This window comes from Rhinoraja longicauda, chromosome 34, assembly GCF_053455715.1.
Source record: "Rhinoraja longicauda isolate Sanriku21f chromosome 34, sRhiLon1.1, whole genome shotgun sequence".
NCBI classification, from domain to species: Eukaryota; Metazoa; Chordata; class Chondrichthyes; order Rajiformes; family Arhynchobatidae; genus Rhinoraja; species Rhinoraja longicauda.
This window is the reverse complement of record NC_135986.1, coordinates 6,053,804-6,066,546: the sequence shown is the minus strand read 5'-3', so window position 1 is coordinate 6,066,546 and position 12,743 is coordinate 6,053,804. Positions and strand designations below refer to the sequence as shown.

At 50.1% G+C, this 12,743-nt stretch overlaps 1 protein-coding gene across 3 annotated transcripts in view; it reads left to right on the top strand.

Annotated features, from left to right (window-relative positions):
• The first annotated feature begins 3,467 nt into the window (after window positions 1–3,467).
• The window catches only part of slc12a9 (solute carrier family 12 member 9), a 60,221-nt gene continuing 50,945 nt past the window's right edge, over window positions 3,468–12,743 (top strand). For 2 of the 3 annotated variants that reach the window (XM_078427629.1, XM_078427628.1), the window contains exon 1: window positions 3,468–4,131. In XM_078427629.1, coding sequence (XP_078283755.1) covers window positions 3,918–4,131 — 214 coding nt within the window. In that variant the 5' untranslated portion in view covers window positions 3,468–3,917. Of the gene's footprint in view, window positions 4,132–7,454; window positions 7,467–12,743 lie in introns of those variants that run through there. The other variant, XM_078427630.1, reaches the window with a different exon arrangement.

The window sequence follows — 12,743 nt, the reverse complement described above, 5'->3', positions numbered from 1 at the left end:
CTACATATTGGTCTGAGTGTTTCCCTTTTCTGCCTCCTGCCTCACACACTGCCTATTAGCTATCTGTGTTTGAGTCCCTCCCCCAACCGTACTAGTTTAAAGTCTCCGCAGTTATTTTAGCAAATCTCCCCGCCAGGATATTGGTTCCCCTCGGGTTCAGATGCAACCCGTCCTTTTTGTACAGGTCATACTTCCCCAGAAGAGGTCCCAATGATGGCTGATCATTCCAATCAGTACCCCGTTCCTGCCTTCTCCCCGTACCCCCTGACTCCGCTATCCTTAAAGAGCTCTATCTAGCTCTCTCTTGAATACATTCAGAGAATTGGCCTCCACTGCCTTCTGAGGCAGAGAATTCCACAGATTCACAACTCTCTGACTGTAAAAAGTTTTTCCTCATCTCCGTTCTAAATGGCCGACCCCTTATTCTTAAACTGTGTGTGGCCCCTGGTTCTGGACTCCCCCAACATTGACCCGAACGTCACCCATTCATTCCTTCATCGGAAGAAGGGTCTCGACCCGAAACGTCACCCATTCCTTCTCTCCTCCCGAGATGCTGCCCGACCTGCTGAGTACTCCAGCATTTTGTGTCTATCTCCTGCACTATGTATAACCCAACCAACACACAGGGCTGCACTTTGTCACAAAGCCTATCAATGATCAATAACTTGAAGGGTATTCATTCACAAAATGCTGAGTAACTCAGCATGTCAGGCAGCATCTCAGGAGAGAAGGAATGGTGACGTTTCGGGTCGAGACCCTTCTTCGGACTGATGTCAGTGGGGGCGGGACAAAGGAAGGATATAGGTGGAGACGGGGAAGATAGAGGGAGATCTGGGAAGAGATGGACAGAGGAACTATCTAAAGTTGGAGAAGTCAATGTTCATACCGCTGGGCTGCAAGCTGCCCAGGCGAAATATGAGGTGCTGTTCCTCCAATTTCCGGTGGGCCTCACTATGGCACTGGAGGAGGCCCATGACAGAAAGGTCAGACTGGGAGTGGGAGGGGGAGTTGAAGTGCTCGGCCACCGGGAGATTCAGTTTGGCCAACGCGGACCGAGCGCAGGTGTCGAGCGAAGCGATCGCCGAGCCTGCGCTTGGTTTCGCCGGTGTAGAGAAGTTGACATCTGGAACAGCGGATGCAGTAGATGAGGTTGGAGGAGGTGCAGGTGAACCTCTGTCTCACCTGGAAAGACTGTTTGGGTCCTTGGATGCCTTCGATTTGTACCAGTATCTGCCGTTCCTTCTCTCCCTCCCGAGATGCTGCCTGACCTGCTGAGTTACTCCAGCATTTTGTGAATAAATCTGTCTGGATAACTTCGATTTGTACCAGCATCTGCAGTCATTTTCTTACACTAATGATCAATAACTTGGTGGGAAGCATAATTGACATTATTTATTGTATATCCACAAAATGCTGGAGTAACTCAGCGGGTCAGGCAGCATCTCGGGGAGAGAAGGAATGGGTGACGTTTCGGGTCGAGACCCTTCTTCAGACTGATTTATTGTATAATTCCCCTCCCTTGAGCTTCTGATAGACAATAGACAATAGACAATAGGTGCAGGAGGAGGCCATTCAGCCCTTCGAGCCGGCACCGCCATTCAATGCGATCATGGCTGATCACTCTCCAATCAGTACCACCCGTTCCTGCCTTCTCCCCATACCCCCTCACTCCGCTATCCTTAAGAGCTCTATCCAGCTCTCTCTTGAAAGCATCCAACGAACTGGCCTCCACTGCCTCTGAGGCAGAGAATTCCACACCTTCACCACTCTCTGACTGAAAGAGTTCTTCCTCATCTCCGATGAAGGAATGGGTGACGTCTCGGGTCGAGACCCTTCTTCTGATGAAGGAATGAATGGGTGACGTTTTGGGTCAATTTTGGGGAGTCCAGAACCAGGGGCCGCCACCACAGTTTAAGAATAAGGGGGTCGGCCATTTAGAACGGAGACGAGGAAAAACTTTTTACAGTTCAGAGAGTTGTGAATCTGTAGAATTCTCTGCCTCAGAAGGCGAGTGGAGGCCAATTCTCTGAGTGCATTCAAGAGAGAGCTAGATAGAGCTCTTAAGGATAGCGGAGTCAGGGGGTACGGGGAGAAGGCAGGAACGGGGTACTGATTGAGAATGATCAGCCATGATCACATTGAATGGCGGTGCGTACAGGCTCGAAGGGCCGAATGGCCTCCTCCTGCACCTATTGTCTATTGTCTATTGAGACCCTTCTTCTGAGGAAGGAATGGGTCGAGACCCTTCTTCGATGAAGGAAGGACGAGTGACGTTCGGGTCGAGACCCTTCTTCAGACTGATTTATTGCATAGTTCCCCCTCTTCCCTTGAGCTTTTGTTTTTTCTTTAACGACGAGGTCTGGAAAGATGGTAAGGGTGGGGTGGAGATTTCTTCCAGCCCCTCTCCTGCTGTGTGTGTCTCTGTGGTGTGTGTGTGTGTGTGTGTTGTGTGTGTGTGTGTGTGTGTGTGTGTGTGTGTGTGTGTGTGTGTGTGTGTGTGTGTGTGTGTGTGTGTGTGTGTCTGTGTGTGTGTGTCGTGTGTGTGTGTGTTGTGTTGTGTGTGTCTGTGTGTGTGTGTGTGTGTGTGTGTGTCTGTGTGTGTGTGTGTCTGTGTGTCTGTGTGTGTGTCTGTGTGTGTGTGTGTGTGTGTGTGTGTGTCTGTGTGTCTGTGTGTGTGTGTGTGTGTTGTGTGTGTGTGTGTGTGTGTGTGTGTGTGTGTGTGTGTGTCTGTGTGTGTCTGTGTGTGTGTGTGTCTGTGTGTGTGTGTGTGTGTGTGTGTGTGTGTGTGTGTCTGTGTGTGTGTGTGTGTCTGTGTGTGTGTGTGTGTGTGTGTGTGTCTGTGTGTGTGTGTATGTCTGTGTGTGTGTGTGTGTGTGTGTGTGTGTGTGTGTGTGTGTGTGTGTGTGTGTGTGTCTGTGTGTGTGTGTGTGTGTGTAGCGAAAAAATCACTGCGGTGCGTTGATCCGAACGACGACAGGGAATTCAAACGTCGGAGACGAAGTCAGGGGAGGAGAGGAATATCACAAGACCAACCAGCGCAAAGTGGGTGTCACATGGGCCAGTATCCAACGATGATCTGCGAGGATTGCAGATAGATGCTTGCGGATGTTAAACGCAAGGGCTACAAGGAAGAAGTATGTTTGTATGTTTAGCTAGGAGCGACGTATTCAGCCTGAGTGTGGCCAACTCACAGCAGCTTTGGAATTGACTCAAGACGCTCTAGGGGGAACACTTTTTTAAAAAGAGATATATATTTTTCTCTCCCCTCCTCTCTCTCTCTCTCTCTCTCTCCCCTCTCTCTCTCCCCTCCTCTCTCTCTCCCCCTCTACCTCCTCTCTCTCTCTCTCTCTCCCTCCTCTCTCTCTCCATTCTCTCTCCCCCTTTCTTTCTCCCCTTCTATCTCTCTCTCCCTCCTCTCTCTCTCTCTCTCTCTCTCTCCCTCCTCTCTCTCCTCTCTCTCTCCCTTACTCTCTCTCTCCCCCTCTCTCTCTTCTCTCTCTCTCTCCTCTCTCTCCCTTCTCTCTCTCCCCCACTCTCTCTCTTCCTTCTCTCTCCCTCTCTGTCCCTTTCTCTCTCTCTCTCCTCTCTCTCCCTTCTCTCTCTCTCCTCTCTCTCTCTCTCTCTCTCTCTCTCTCTCTCCCTCCCGCTGTAAGGGTGTGTCTGTCTGTCTGTCCTGTCTGTCTGACTGCCTGTCTGTTTGACTGTCTGTCTGTCCGTCTGCCTGTCTGTCTGTCTGTCTGTCTGCCTGTCTGTCTGTCTGTCTGTCTGTCTGTCTGACTGCCTGTCTGTTTGACTGTCTGTCTGACTGTGTGCCTGTCTGTCTGTCCGTCCGTCCGCCCGTCTGTCTGTCTGCCTGTCTGTCTGTGCGTCACCGTATTGGCGACAACCGGAAGAGGCCCCGTCTACCTCCGTCCACAATGTCCAGCGAGACGTCTCCTCTCCTCAACTACCGCCTGTACAATGTCGCGGGCGGGGGCTTTGCCGAGAGTTGTGGCGTTGCCCCGGGCGAAGAGGTGGCCATCTTCAACGCCGGCTCGCTGCCCGACGACAGCAGGAAGCTCTCCACCTTCTTCGGGGTGGTGGTGCCAACCGTCCTCTCCATGTTCAGCATCGTGGTCTTCATGAGAGTCGGTGAGACCCCCCTTGTCTGATTGGAAATCTGTTGAGAGTATTGGTTGCCCCCCCTTCTCCAAGAATCGCCCCCCAGGGGCTGGATACCGTTTCTGTTCTGGTTCATCACTGCTATCACCCCTTAAGGCAGATATCCACCTCTTAAGGCAGATATCCACCTCCGAAGGCAGATATCCACCTCTTAATGCAGATACGCACCTCTTATGGCAGATATCCACCTCCTAAGGCAGATATCCACCTCCTATGGCAGATATTCACCTCTTAAGGCAGATACGCACCTCCTATGGCAGATATTCACCTCTTAAGGCAGATACGCACCTCTTAAGGCAGATATTCGCCTCTTAAAGCAGATACGCACCTCTTAAGGCAGATATTCACTTAAGGCAGATAGATATCCACCCCTTAAGACAGATATCCACCTCTTAAGGCAGATATCCACCCATTAAGGCAGATATTCACATCTTAAGGCAGATATTCACCCCTCAAGGCAGATATTCATCCCTTAAGGCAGATATCCACCCCTTAAGGCAGATATCCACCCTTTAAGGCAGATAGATATTCAACCCTTAAGGCAGATACGCACCTCTTAAGGCAGATATTCACTTAAGGCAGATAGATATTCACCCCTTAAGGCAGATATCCACCTCTTAAGGCAGATATCCACCCTTTAAGGCAGATATTCACCTCTTGTGGCAGATATTCACCTCTTAAGGCAGATATTCACCCCTCAAGGCAGATATTCACCCCTTAAGGCAGATATCCGCCCTTTAAGGCAGATATTCACCTCTTATGGAGATATTCACCCCTTAAGGCAGATATCCGCCCTTTAAGGCAGATATTCACCTCTTATGGCAGATACTCACCTCTTAAGGCAGATATGCTCCTCTTAAGGCAGATATCCACCTCTTAAGGCGGATATTCACCTCTTAAGGCAGATATGCACATCATAAGGCAGATATTCACCTCTTAAAGCAGATATGCACCTCTTAAGGCAGATATTCACTTAAGGCAGATAGATATCCACCCCTTAAGACAGATATCCACCTCTTAAGGCAGATATCCACCCATTAAGGCAGATATTCACATCTTAAGGCAGATATTCACCCCTCAAGGCAGATATTCATCCCTTAAGGCAGATATCCACCCCTTAAGGCAGATATCCACCCTTTAAGGCAGATAGATATTCAACCCTTAAGGCAGATACGCACCTCTTAAGGCAGATATTCACTTAAGGCAGATAGATATTCACCCCTTAAGGCAGATATCCACCTCTTAAGGCAGATATCCACCCTTTAAGGCAGATATTCACCTCTTGTGGCAGATATTCACCTCTTAAGGCAGATATTCACCCCTCAAGGCAGATATTCACCCCTTAAGGCAGATATCCGCCCTTTAAGGCAGATATTCACCTCTTATGGCAGATATTCACCCCTTAAGGCAGATATCCGCCCTTTAAGGCAGATATTCACCTCTTATGGCAGATACTCACCTCTTAAGGCAGATATGCTCCTCTTAAGGCAGATATCCACCTCTTAAGGCGGATATTCACCTCTTAAGGCAGATATGCACATCATAAGGCAGATATCCACCTCTTAAGGCAGATAGATATTCACCCCTTAAGGCAGATACGCACCTCTTAAGGCAGATATTCGCCTCTTAAGGCAGATATTCACCTCTTAAGGCAGATACGCACCTCTTAAGGCATATATTCACCTCGTAAGGCAGATATGCTCCTCTTAAGGCAGATACTCACCCCTTAAGGCAGATATTAAGCCACTGGCATTTAAACTATTTAAGTAATTTTTTAATTTACAATGTTAAAATGTAAAAAAAACAAAAGATCATCGTTGAGATGGTCTGCATTTTATTTGGACGTTGCTTGTTAGAATTGGATGGAGACCGGGATGTTTCATTGTCCTGTGACCCTCTATCTCTCGGCTTGGGTCGGTTGGGTTTTAAGGATGTCGTCTTTGACAACCTGGGCAAGTCGAAGGTAGACACAAAGTGCTGGAGTAACTCAGCGGGTCGGGCAGCATCTCTGGAGAGAGGGAACGTGCGACGTTTCAATAGACAATAGGTGCAGAAGGAGGCCATTCGGCCCTTCGAGCCTGTACGCACCGCCATTCAATGTGATCACGGCTGATCATTCTCAATCAGTACCCCGTTCCTGCCCTCTCCCCCTTACCCCCTGACTCCGCTATCCTTAAGAGCTCTATCCAGCTCTCTCTTGAATGCATTCAGAGAATTGGCCTCCACTGCCTTCTGAGGCAGAGAATTCCACAGATTCACAACTCTCTGACTGAAAAAGGTTTTTCCTCATCTCCGTTCTAAATGGCCTTACCCCTTATTCTTAAACTGTGTGTGGCCCCTGGTTCTGGACTCCCCCAACATTGGGAACATGTTTCCTGCCTCTAACGTGTCCAACCCCTTAATAATCTTTCGGGTCGAGACCCTTCTTCAGACTGACCTAACTTCAGGCTGACGTCTCAACACGAAACGTCACTCATTCCCTCTCTCTCTCTCCTGAGAGACGCTGCCTGACCCGCTGAGTTACTCCAGCACTCTGTAGACAACAGACAAAAGGTGCAGGAGGAGGCCATTCGGCCCTTCGAGCCTGTACGCACCGCCATTCAATGTGATCATGGCTGATCATTCTCAATCAGTACCCCGTTCCTGCCCTCTCCCCGTACCCCCTGACACCGCTGTCCACGTGGGCTCGTCGGTTACTTTCTAAGCAACTAATCAGCAACTGCAAGTTATTATGGCTAAAGGAATTGGTTCTGGGTCTCTTTGTTTCGTGCCTTTGGGCATTAATATTTGACACTTGCTTTGTTTCATTTCTAAAATGGAAAGATAGGGGAGAGAGTCTGTTTCTCTCTCTCTCTCTCTCTCTCTCTCTCCCTCCCTCCCTCCCTCCCTCCCTCCCTCCCTCTCTCTCTCTCTCTCTCTCTCTCTCTCTCTCTCTCTCTCTCTCTCTTTCCCTCCCTCCCCCTCCCTCTCTCTCTCTCTCTCTCTCTCTCTCTCTCTCCCTCTCTCCCTCTCTCGCTCCCCATCTCCCTCCCTCCCTCCCTCCCTCCCTCCCTCCCCCCCTCTCTCTCTCACTCCCCCCCCCTCCCTCCCTCTCTCCCTCTCTCTCTCTCTCTCTCTCTCTCTCTCTCTCTCTCTCTCTCTCTCTCTCTCTCTCTCTCTCTCCCTCTCTCTCTCTCTCTCTCCCTCCCTCCCGCCCTCTCCTCTCCCTCCCGAGGAGACAGATTTAAACTTTTAAAATGTGAATAACTTAAAAAATATAACACCGATTTCAATGAAACTTCTCGCATTAGAACCATTAGACGACGGTGAGTAAGGTGGGAGAAGGCAGGAACGGGGTACTGATTGAGAACGATCAGCCATGATCACATTGAATGGCGGTGCGTACAGGCTCGAAGGGCCGAATGGCCTCCTCTTGCACCTGTTGTCTGTTGTCTATTGTCTACAAACCTGTCCAATCCATGTTCTGTCTAGCTGTTTCTTAAACGTTGCGATAGTCCCTGCCTCAGCTACCTCCTCCAGCAGCTCGTTCCATACACCCACCACCCTTTGTGTGGAAATAGTTACCCCTCGGTTTTCCGATGAAATCTTTCCCCCCTTGCCTTAAACCTATGTCCTCTGGTTCTCAATCCCCCTACTCTGGTTTTCAATTCGCCTACAAGGAACTCTGTGCGTCTACCCGATAAATTCCTCAGTTTCTTGTCTATTTGTTTTTGCTATCATCCTCGTGCCTTGCGTTCTGAAGAAGGGTCTCCACCCGAAACGTCACCCATTCCTTCTCTCCGGAAGACATAGAAAATAGGTGCAGGAGGAGGCCATTCGGCCCTTCGAGCCAGCACCGCCATTCATTGTGATCACGGCTGATCGTCCACAATCAATAACCCGTGCCTGCCTTCTCCCCATACCCCTTGATTCCACTAGCCCCTAGAGCTCTATCTAACTCTCTCTTAAACCCATCCAGTGATTCGGCCTCCACTGCCCTCTGTGGCAGAGAATCCCACAAATTCACAACTCTCTGGGTGAAAATGTTCCTTCTCTCCTCAGTTTTAAATGGCCTCCCCTTTATTCGTAGACTGTGTGTGTTTGGCCCCTGGTTCTGGACTCCCCCAACATTGGGAACATTTTTCCTGCATCTAGCTTGTCCAGTCCTTTTATAATTTTATACGTCTCTATAAGATCCCCCCTCTCATCCTTCTAAACTCCAGTGAATACAAGCCCAGTCTTTTCAATTTATTCACAAAATGCTGGAGTAACTCAGCGGGTCAGGCAGCATCTCGGGAGAGAAGGAATGGGTGACGTTTCGGGTCGAGACCCTTCTTCAGACTGATGTCGGGGGTGGGACAAAGGAAGGATATAGGTGGAGACAGGAAGATAGAGGGAGATCTGGGAAGGAGGAGGGGACGGGAGGGACAGAGGAACTATCTGAAGTTGGAGAAGTCGACGTTCATACCACCGGGCCGCAAACTGCCCAGGCGAAATATGAGGTGCTGCTCCTCCAATTTCCGGTGGGCCTCACTATGGCACTGGAGGAGGCCCATGACAGAGAGGTCAGACTGGGAATGGGAGGGGGAGTTAAAGTGCTGGGCCACCGGGAGATCAGTTGCGTTAATGCGGACCGAGCGCAGGTGTTCAGCGAAGCGATCGCCGAGCCTGCGCTTGGTTTCGCCGATATAGATAAGTTGACATCTGGAGCAGCGGATGCAATAGATGAGGTTGGAGGAGGTGCAGGTGAACCTCTGTCTCACCTGGAAAGACTGTTTGGGTCCTTGGATGGAGTTGAGGGGGGAGGTAAAGGGACAGGTGTTAATCTTTCCTCATATGACAGATTGGAAAGATGCTGCCTGACCCGCTGAGTTACTCCAGCATTTTGTGCCCACAAGTACTCTTGCAGTTGGTTCTAGTCCCCCCGGGGCTGTGTGGGTTTTGAATGTCAAATGAAACGCATTTCCATAGCCCTCATTACAACTCTTCCAAAGGGCCTCCCTGCACATAGGTTGGGTATACTCAGAGTGCTGTCATAGTTTGGAAGTATGTAAATAAATGCTCACTTTGCACAGTTTGGAAGTGCAGGTGTAAGGGAAAAAAAAACTGCAGATGCTGGTACAAATCGAAGGTAGACACAAAATGCTGGAGTAACTCAGTCCTCCAACCCTCTAAGAATTTTGTATGTTTCTATAAGATCCCCCCTCAGAAGGGGAGATGCAACGAGACCTGGGTGTCGTGGTGCACCAGTCATTGAAAGTAGGCATGCAGGTGCAGCAGGCAGTGATGAAAGCCAATGGTATGTTGGCATTCATAGCGAGGGGATTTGAGTATGGGAGCAGGGAGGTTCTGCTGCAGTTGTACAGGGCCTTGGTGAGACCGCGCCTGGAGTATTGCGTACAGTTTTGGTCTCCTAATCTGAGGAGAGACATTCTTGCCATAGAGGGAGTACAGAGAAGGTTCACCAGATTGATCCCTGGGATGGCAGGACTTTCATATGAAGAAAGACTGGATAGACTCGGCTTGTACTCGCTGGAATTTAGAAAACTGAGGGGGGGGATCTTATAGAAACATATAAAATTCTTAAGGGTTTGGACAGGCTAGATGCGGGAAGATTGTTCCCGATGTTGGGGAAGTCCAGAACAAGGGGTCACACAGTTTAAGGATAAGGGGGAAGTCTTTTAGGACCGAGATGAGAACGTTTTTTTCCACACAGAGAGTGGTGAATCTGTGGAATTCTCTGCCGCAGAGGGTAGTTGAGGCCAGTTCATTGGCTATATTTAAGAGGGAGTTAGATGTGGCCCTTGTGGCTAAAGGGGTCAGGGGGTATGGAGAGAAGGCAGGTACGGGATACTGAGTTGGATGATCAGCCATGATCATATCGAATGGCGGTGCGTACAGGCTCGAAGGGCCGAATGGCCTACTCCTGCACCTATTGTCTATGTTTCTATGTTTCTTTTGACCCGCTGAGTTACTCCAGCGTTTTGTGTCTACCTTCCCGACGGGCTTGTTGATCCTGTTTGCCGTCCGCGGGCTTCGCCTTGCTGCCCCGGCGCACGCCAGCGAAGAAGATGGCGGTGGCCATCGCCGATGGGTGGAACATCTGCAGGATCCCACTGCAGATGTTGAAGGAGCAGAGCCTTCTCGAAAATACAGCCCGCTCCGTATACAAGCGACTGGGCTTGGACACACTGGAATTTAGAAGGGTGAGAGGGGATCTTATCGAAACGTATAAGATTATTAAGGGGTTGGACACGTTAGAGGCAGGAAACATGTTCCCAATGTTGGGGGAGTCCAGAACCAGGGGCCACACGCAGTTTAAGAATAAGGGGCAAGGCCATTTAGAACGGAGATGAGGAAAAACCTTTTTCGGTCAGAGAGTTGTGAATCTGTGGAATTCTCTGCCTCAGAGGGCAGTGGAGGCCAATTCTCTGAATGCATTCAAGAGAGAGCTAGATAGAGCTCTTAAGGATAGCGGAGTCAGGGGGTATGGGGAGAGGGCAGGAACGGGGGTACTGATTGAGAATGATCAGCCGTGATCGCGTTGAATGGCGGTGCGTACAGGCTCGAAGGGCCGAAGGGCCGAATGGCCTCCTCCTGCACCTATTGTCTATTGTCTCAGCGTTTGCTGGACCAGTCCAGCTCACTCCGAAGTATCTGTACTCCCCGGTAAACTACACACCCACGCCGTTGATGGAGACAGGTGGGCTCAGGAGTGTCCCTCTCCTCCTAAAGTCCTCCGCCAACTCTAGTCTGTGCAGGAAAACAAACTGCAGATGCCGGTACAAATCGAAGGTATTTATTCACAAAATGCCGGAGTAACTCAGCGGGTCAGGCAGCATCTCGGGAGAGAAGGAATGGGTGACGTTTCGGGTCAGTCTGAAGAAGGGTCTCGACCCGAAACGTCACCCATTCCTTCTCTCCCGAGATGCTGCCTGACCCGCTGAGTTACTCCAGCGTTTTGTGTCTGCCTTTTAGTACACCTATATATTGTAATTTTATTTAAAAATATTCATATTTTTACACACACGCACATGAAAACCAAACAATAGACATTAGGTGCAGGAGGAGGCCATTCGGCCCTTCGAGCCTGTACGCACCGCCATTCAATGTGATCATGGCTGATCATTCTCAATCAGTACCCCGTTCCTGCCTTCTCCCCATACCCCCTGACTCCGCTATCCTTAAGAGCTCTATCTAGCTCTCTCTTGAATGCATTCAGAGAATTGGCCTCCACTGCCTTCTGAGGCAGAGAATTCCACAGATTCACCACTCTCTGACTGAAAAAGGTTTTCCTCGTCTCCGTTCTAAATGGCCAACCCCTTATTCTTAAACTGTGTGGCCCCTGGTTCTGGACTCCCTCAACATTGGGAACATGTTTCCTGCCTCTAACGTGTCCAACCCCTTAATAATCTTATACGTTTCGATAAGATCTCCTCTCATCCTTCTAAATTCCAGTGAATACAAGCCTAGTCGCTCCAGTCTTTCAACATACGACAGTCCCGCCATTCCGGGAATTAACCTAGTGAACCTACGCTGCACGCCCTCAATAGCAAGAATATCCTTCCTCAAATTTGGAGACCAAAACTGCACACAGTACTCCAGGTGCGGTCTCACCAGGGCCCTGTACAACTGCACACAGTACTCCAGGTGCGGTCTCACTAGGGCACTGTACAACTGCAGAAGGACCTCTTTGCTCCTATACTCAACTCCTCTTGTTATGAATGCCAACATGCCATTGGCTTTCTTCACTGCCTGCTGTATAGTGTAAAATGTCAATAATAGTCCGACATAATAGTGTAATAATGACAGTCTGAAGAAGGGTCTCGACCCGAAACGTCACCCATTCCTTCTGTCCCGAGATGCTGCCTGACCCGCTGAGTTACTCCAGGATTTTGTGTCCTCCTTCGATTTGTACCAGCGTCTGCAGTTATTTTCCTACACAAGTCTTAACTAAATCTTTCAGTGAGTGCTCTGTGTTTGGGATAACGCTGTTGGCGAAGTGAATCTACACAGGGGCCCCAAGAAGCAGTTGGTGCATCATGTGCTCTCTCTGCTGTGAGTTGGCAGAGACGTTCCTGCATTTAAACTGTCCCCCGCCCCCCCCCCCGTGAGATCATTAATCCTGCCCAAAGCCACAAACTTCCTTGCCGAGCCAGTTTTGTGTGATGTTGATTGATGAGGGAGTCAGCTTGGGCTACTATGGTAATTCACCAGGACGTGGCCATGGTGTCACGGTGGCACAGCGGGTAGAATCGCTGCGTCACAACGCCGGAGACCCGGGTTCGATCCCGACCGCGGGCGCTGCCCGTACGGAGTTTGCACCCTCTCCCCGTGACCTGCCTGCGTTTTCTCCTGCTCCCTCCCGCACTCCAAAGACGTACAGTTTTGTAGGTTAGTCAATTGGCTTCTATAAATTGGCCCTAATATGTAGGTTAGTGTACTGGGGGGGGGGGCTAAATTGGTTTGTCCCATACGGCACCGCCCTTGTCCCGTATTAGGCCCTGGGGTGGCGCTGTAGGCCCGGACGCTGTAGGCCCAGAAACTGTAGGCCCGGTCGCTGTAGGCCCAGAAACTGTAGGCCCGGTCGCTGTAGGCCCAGA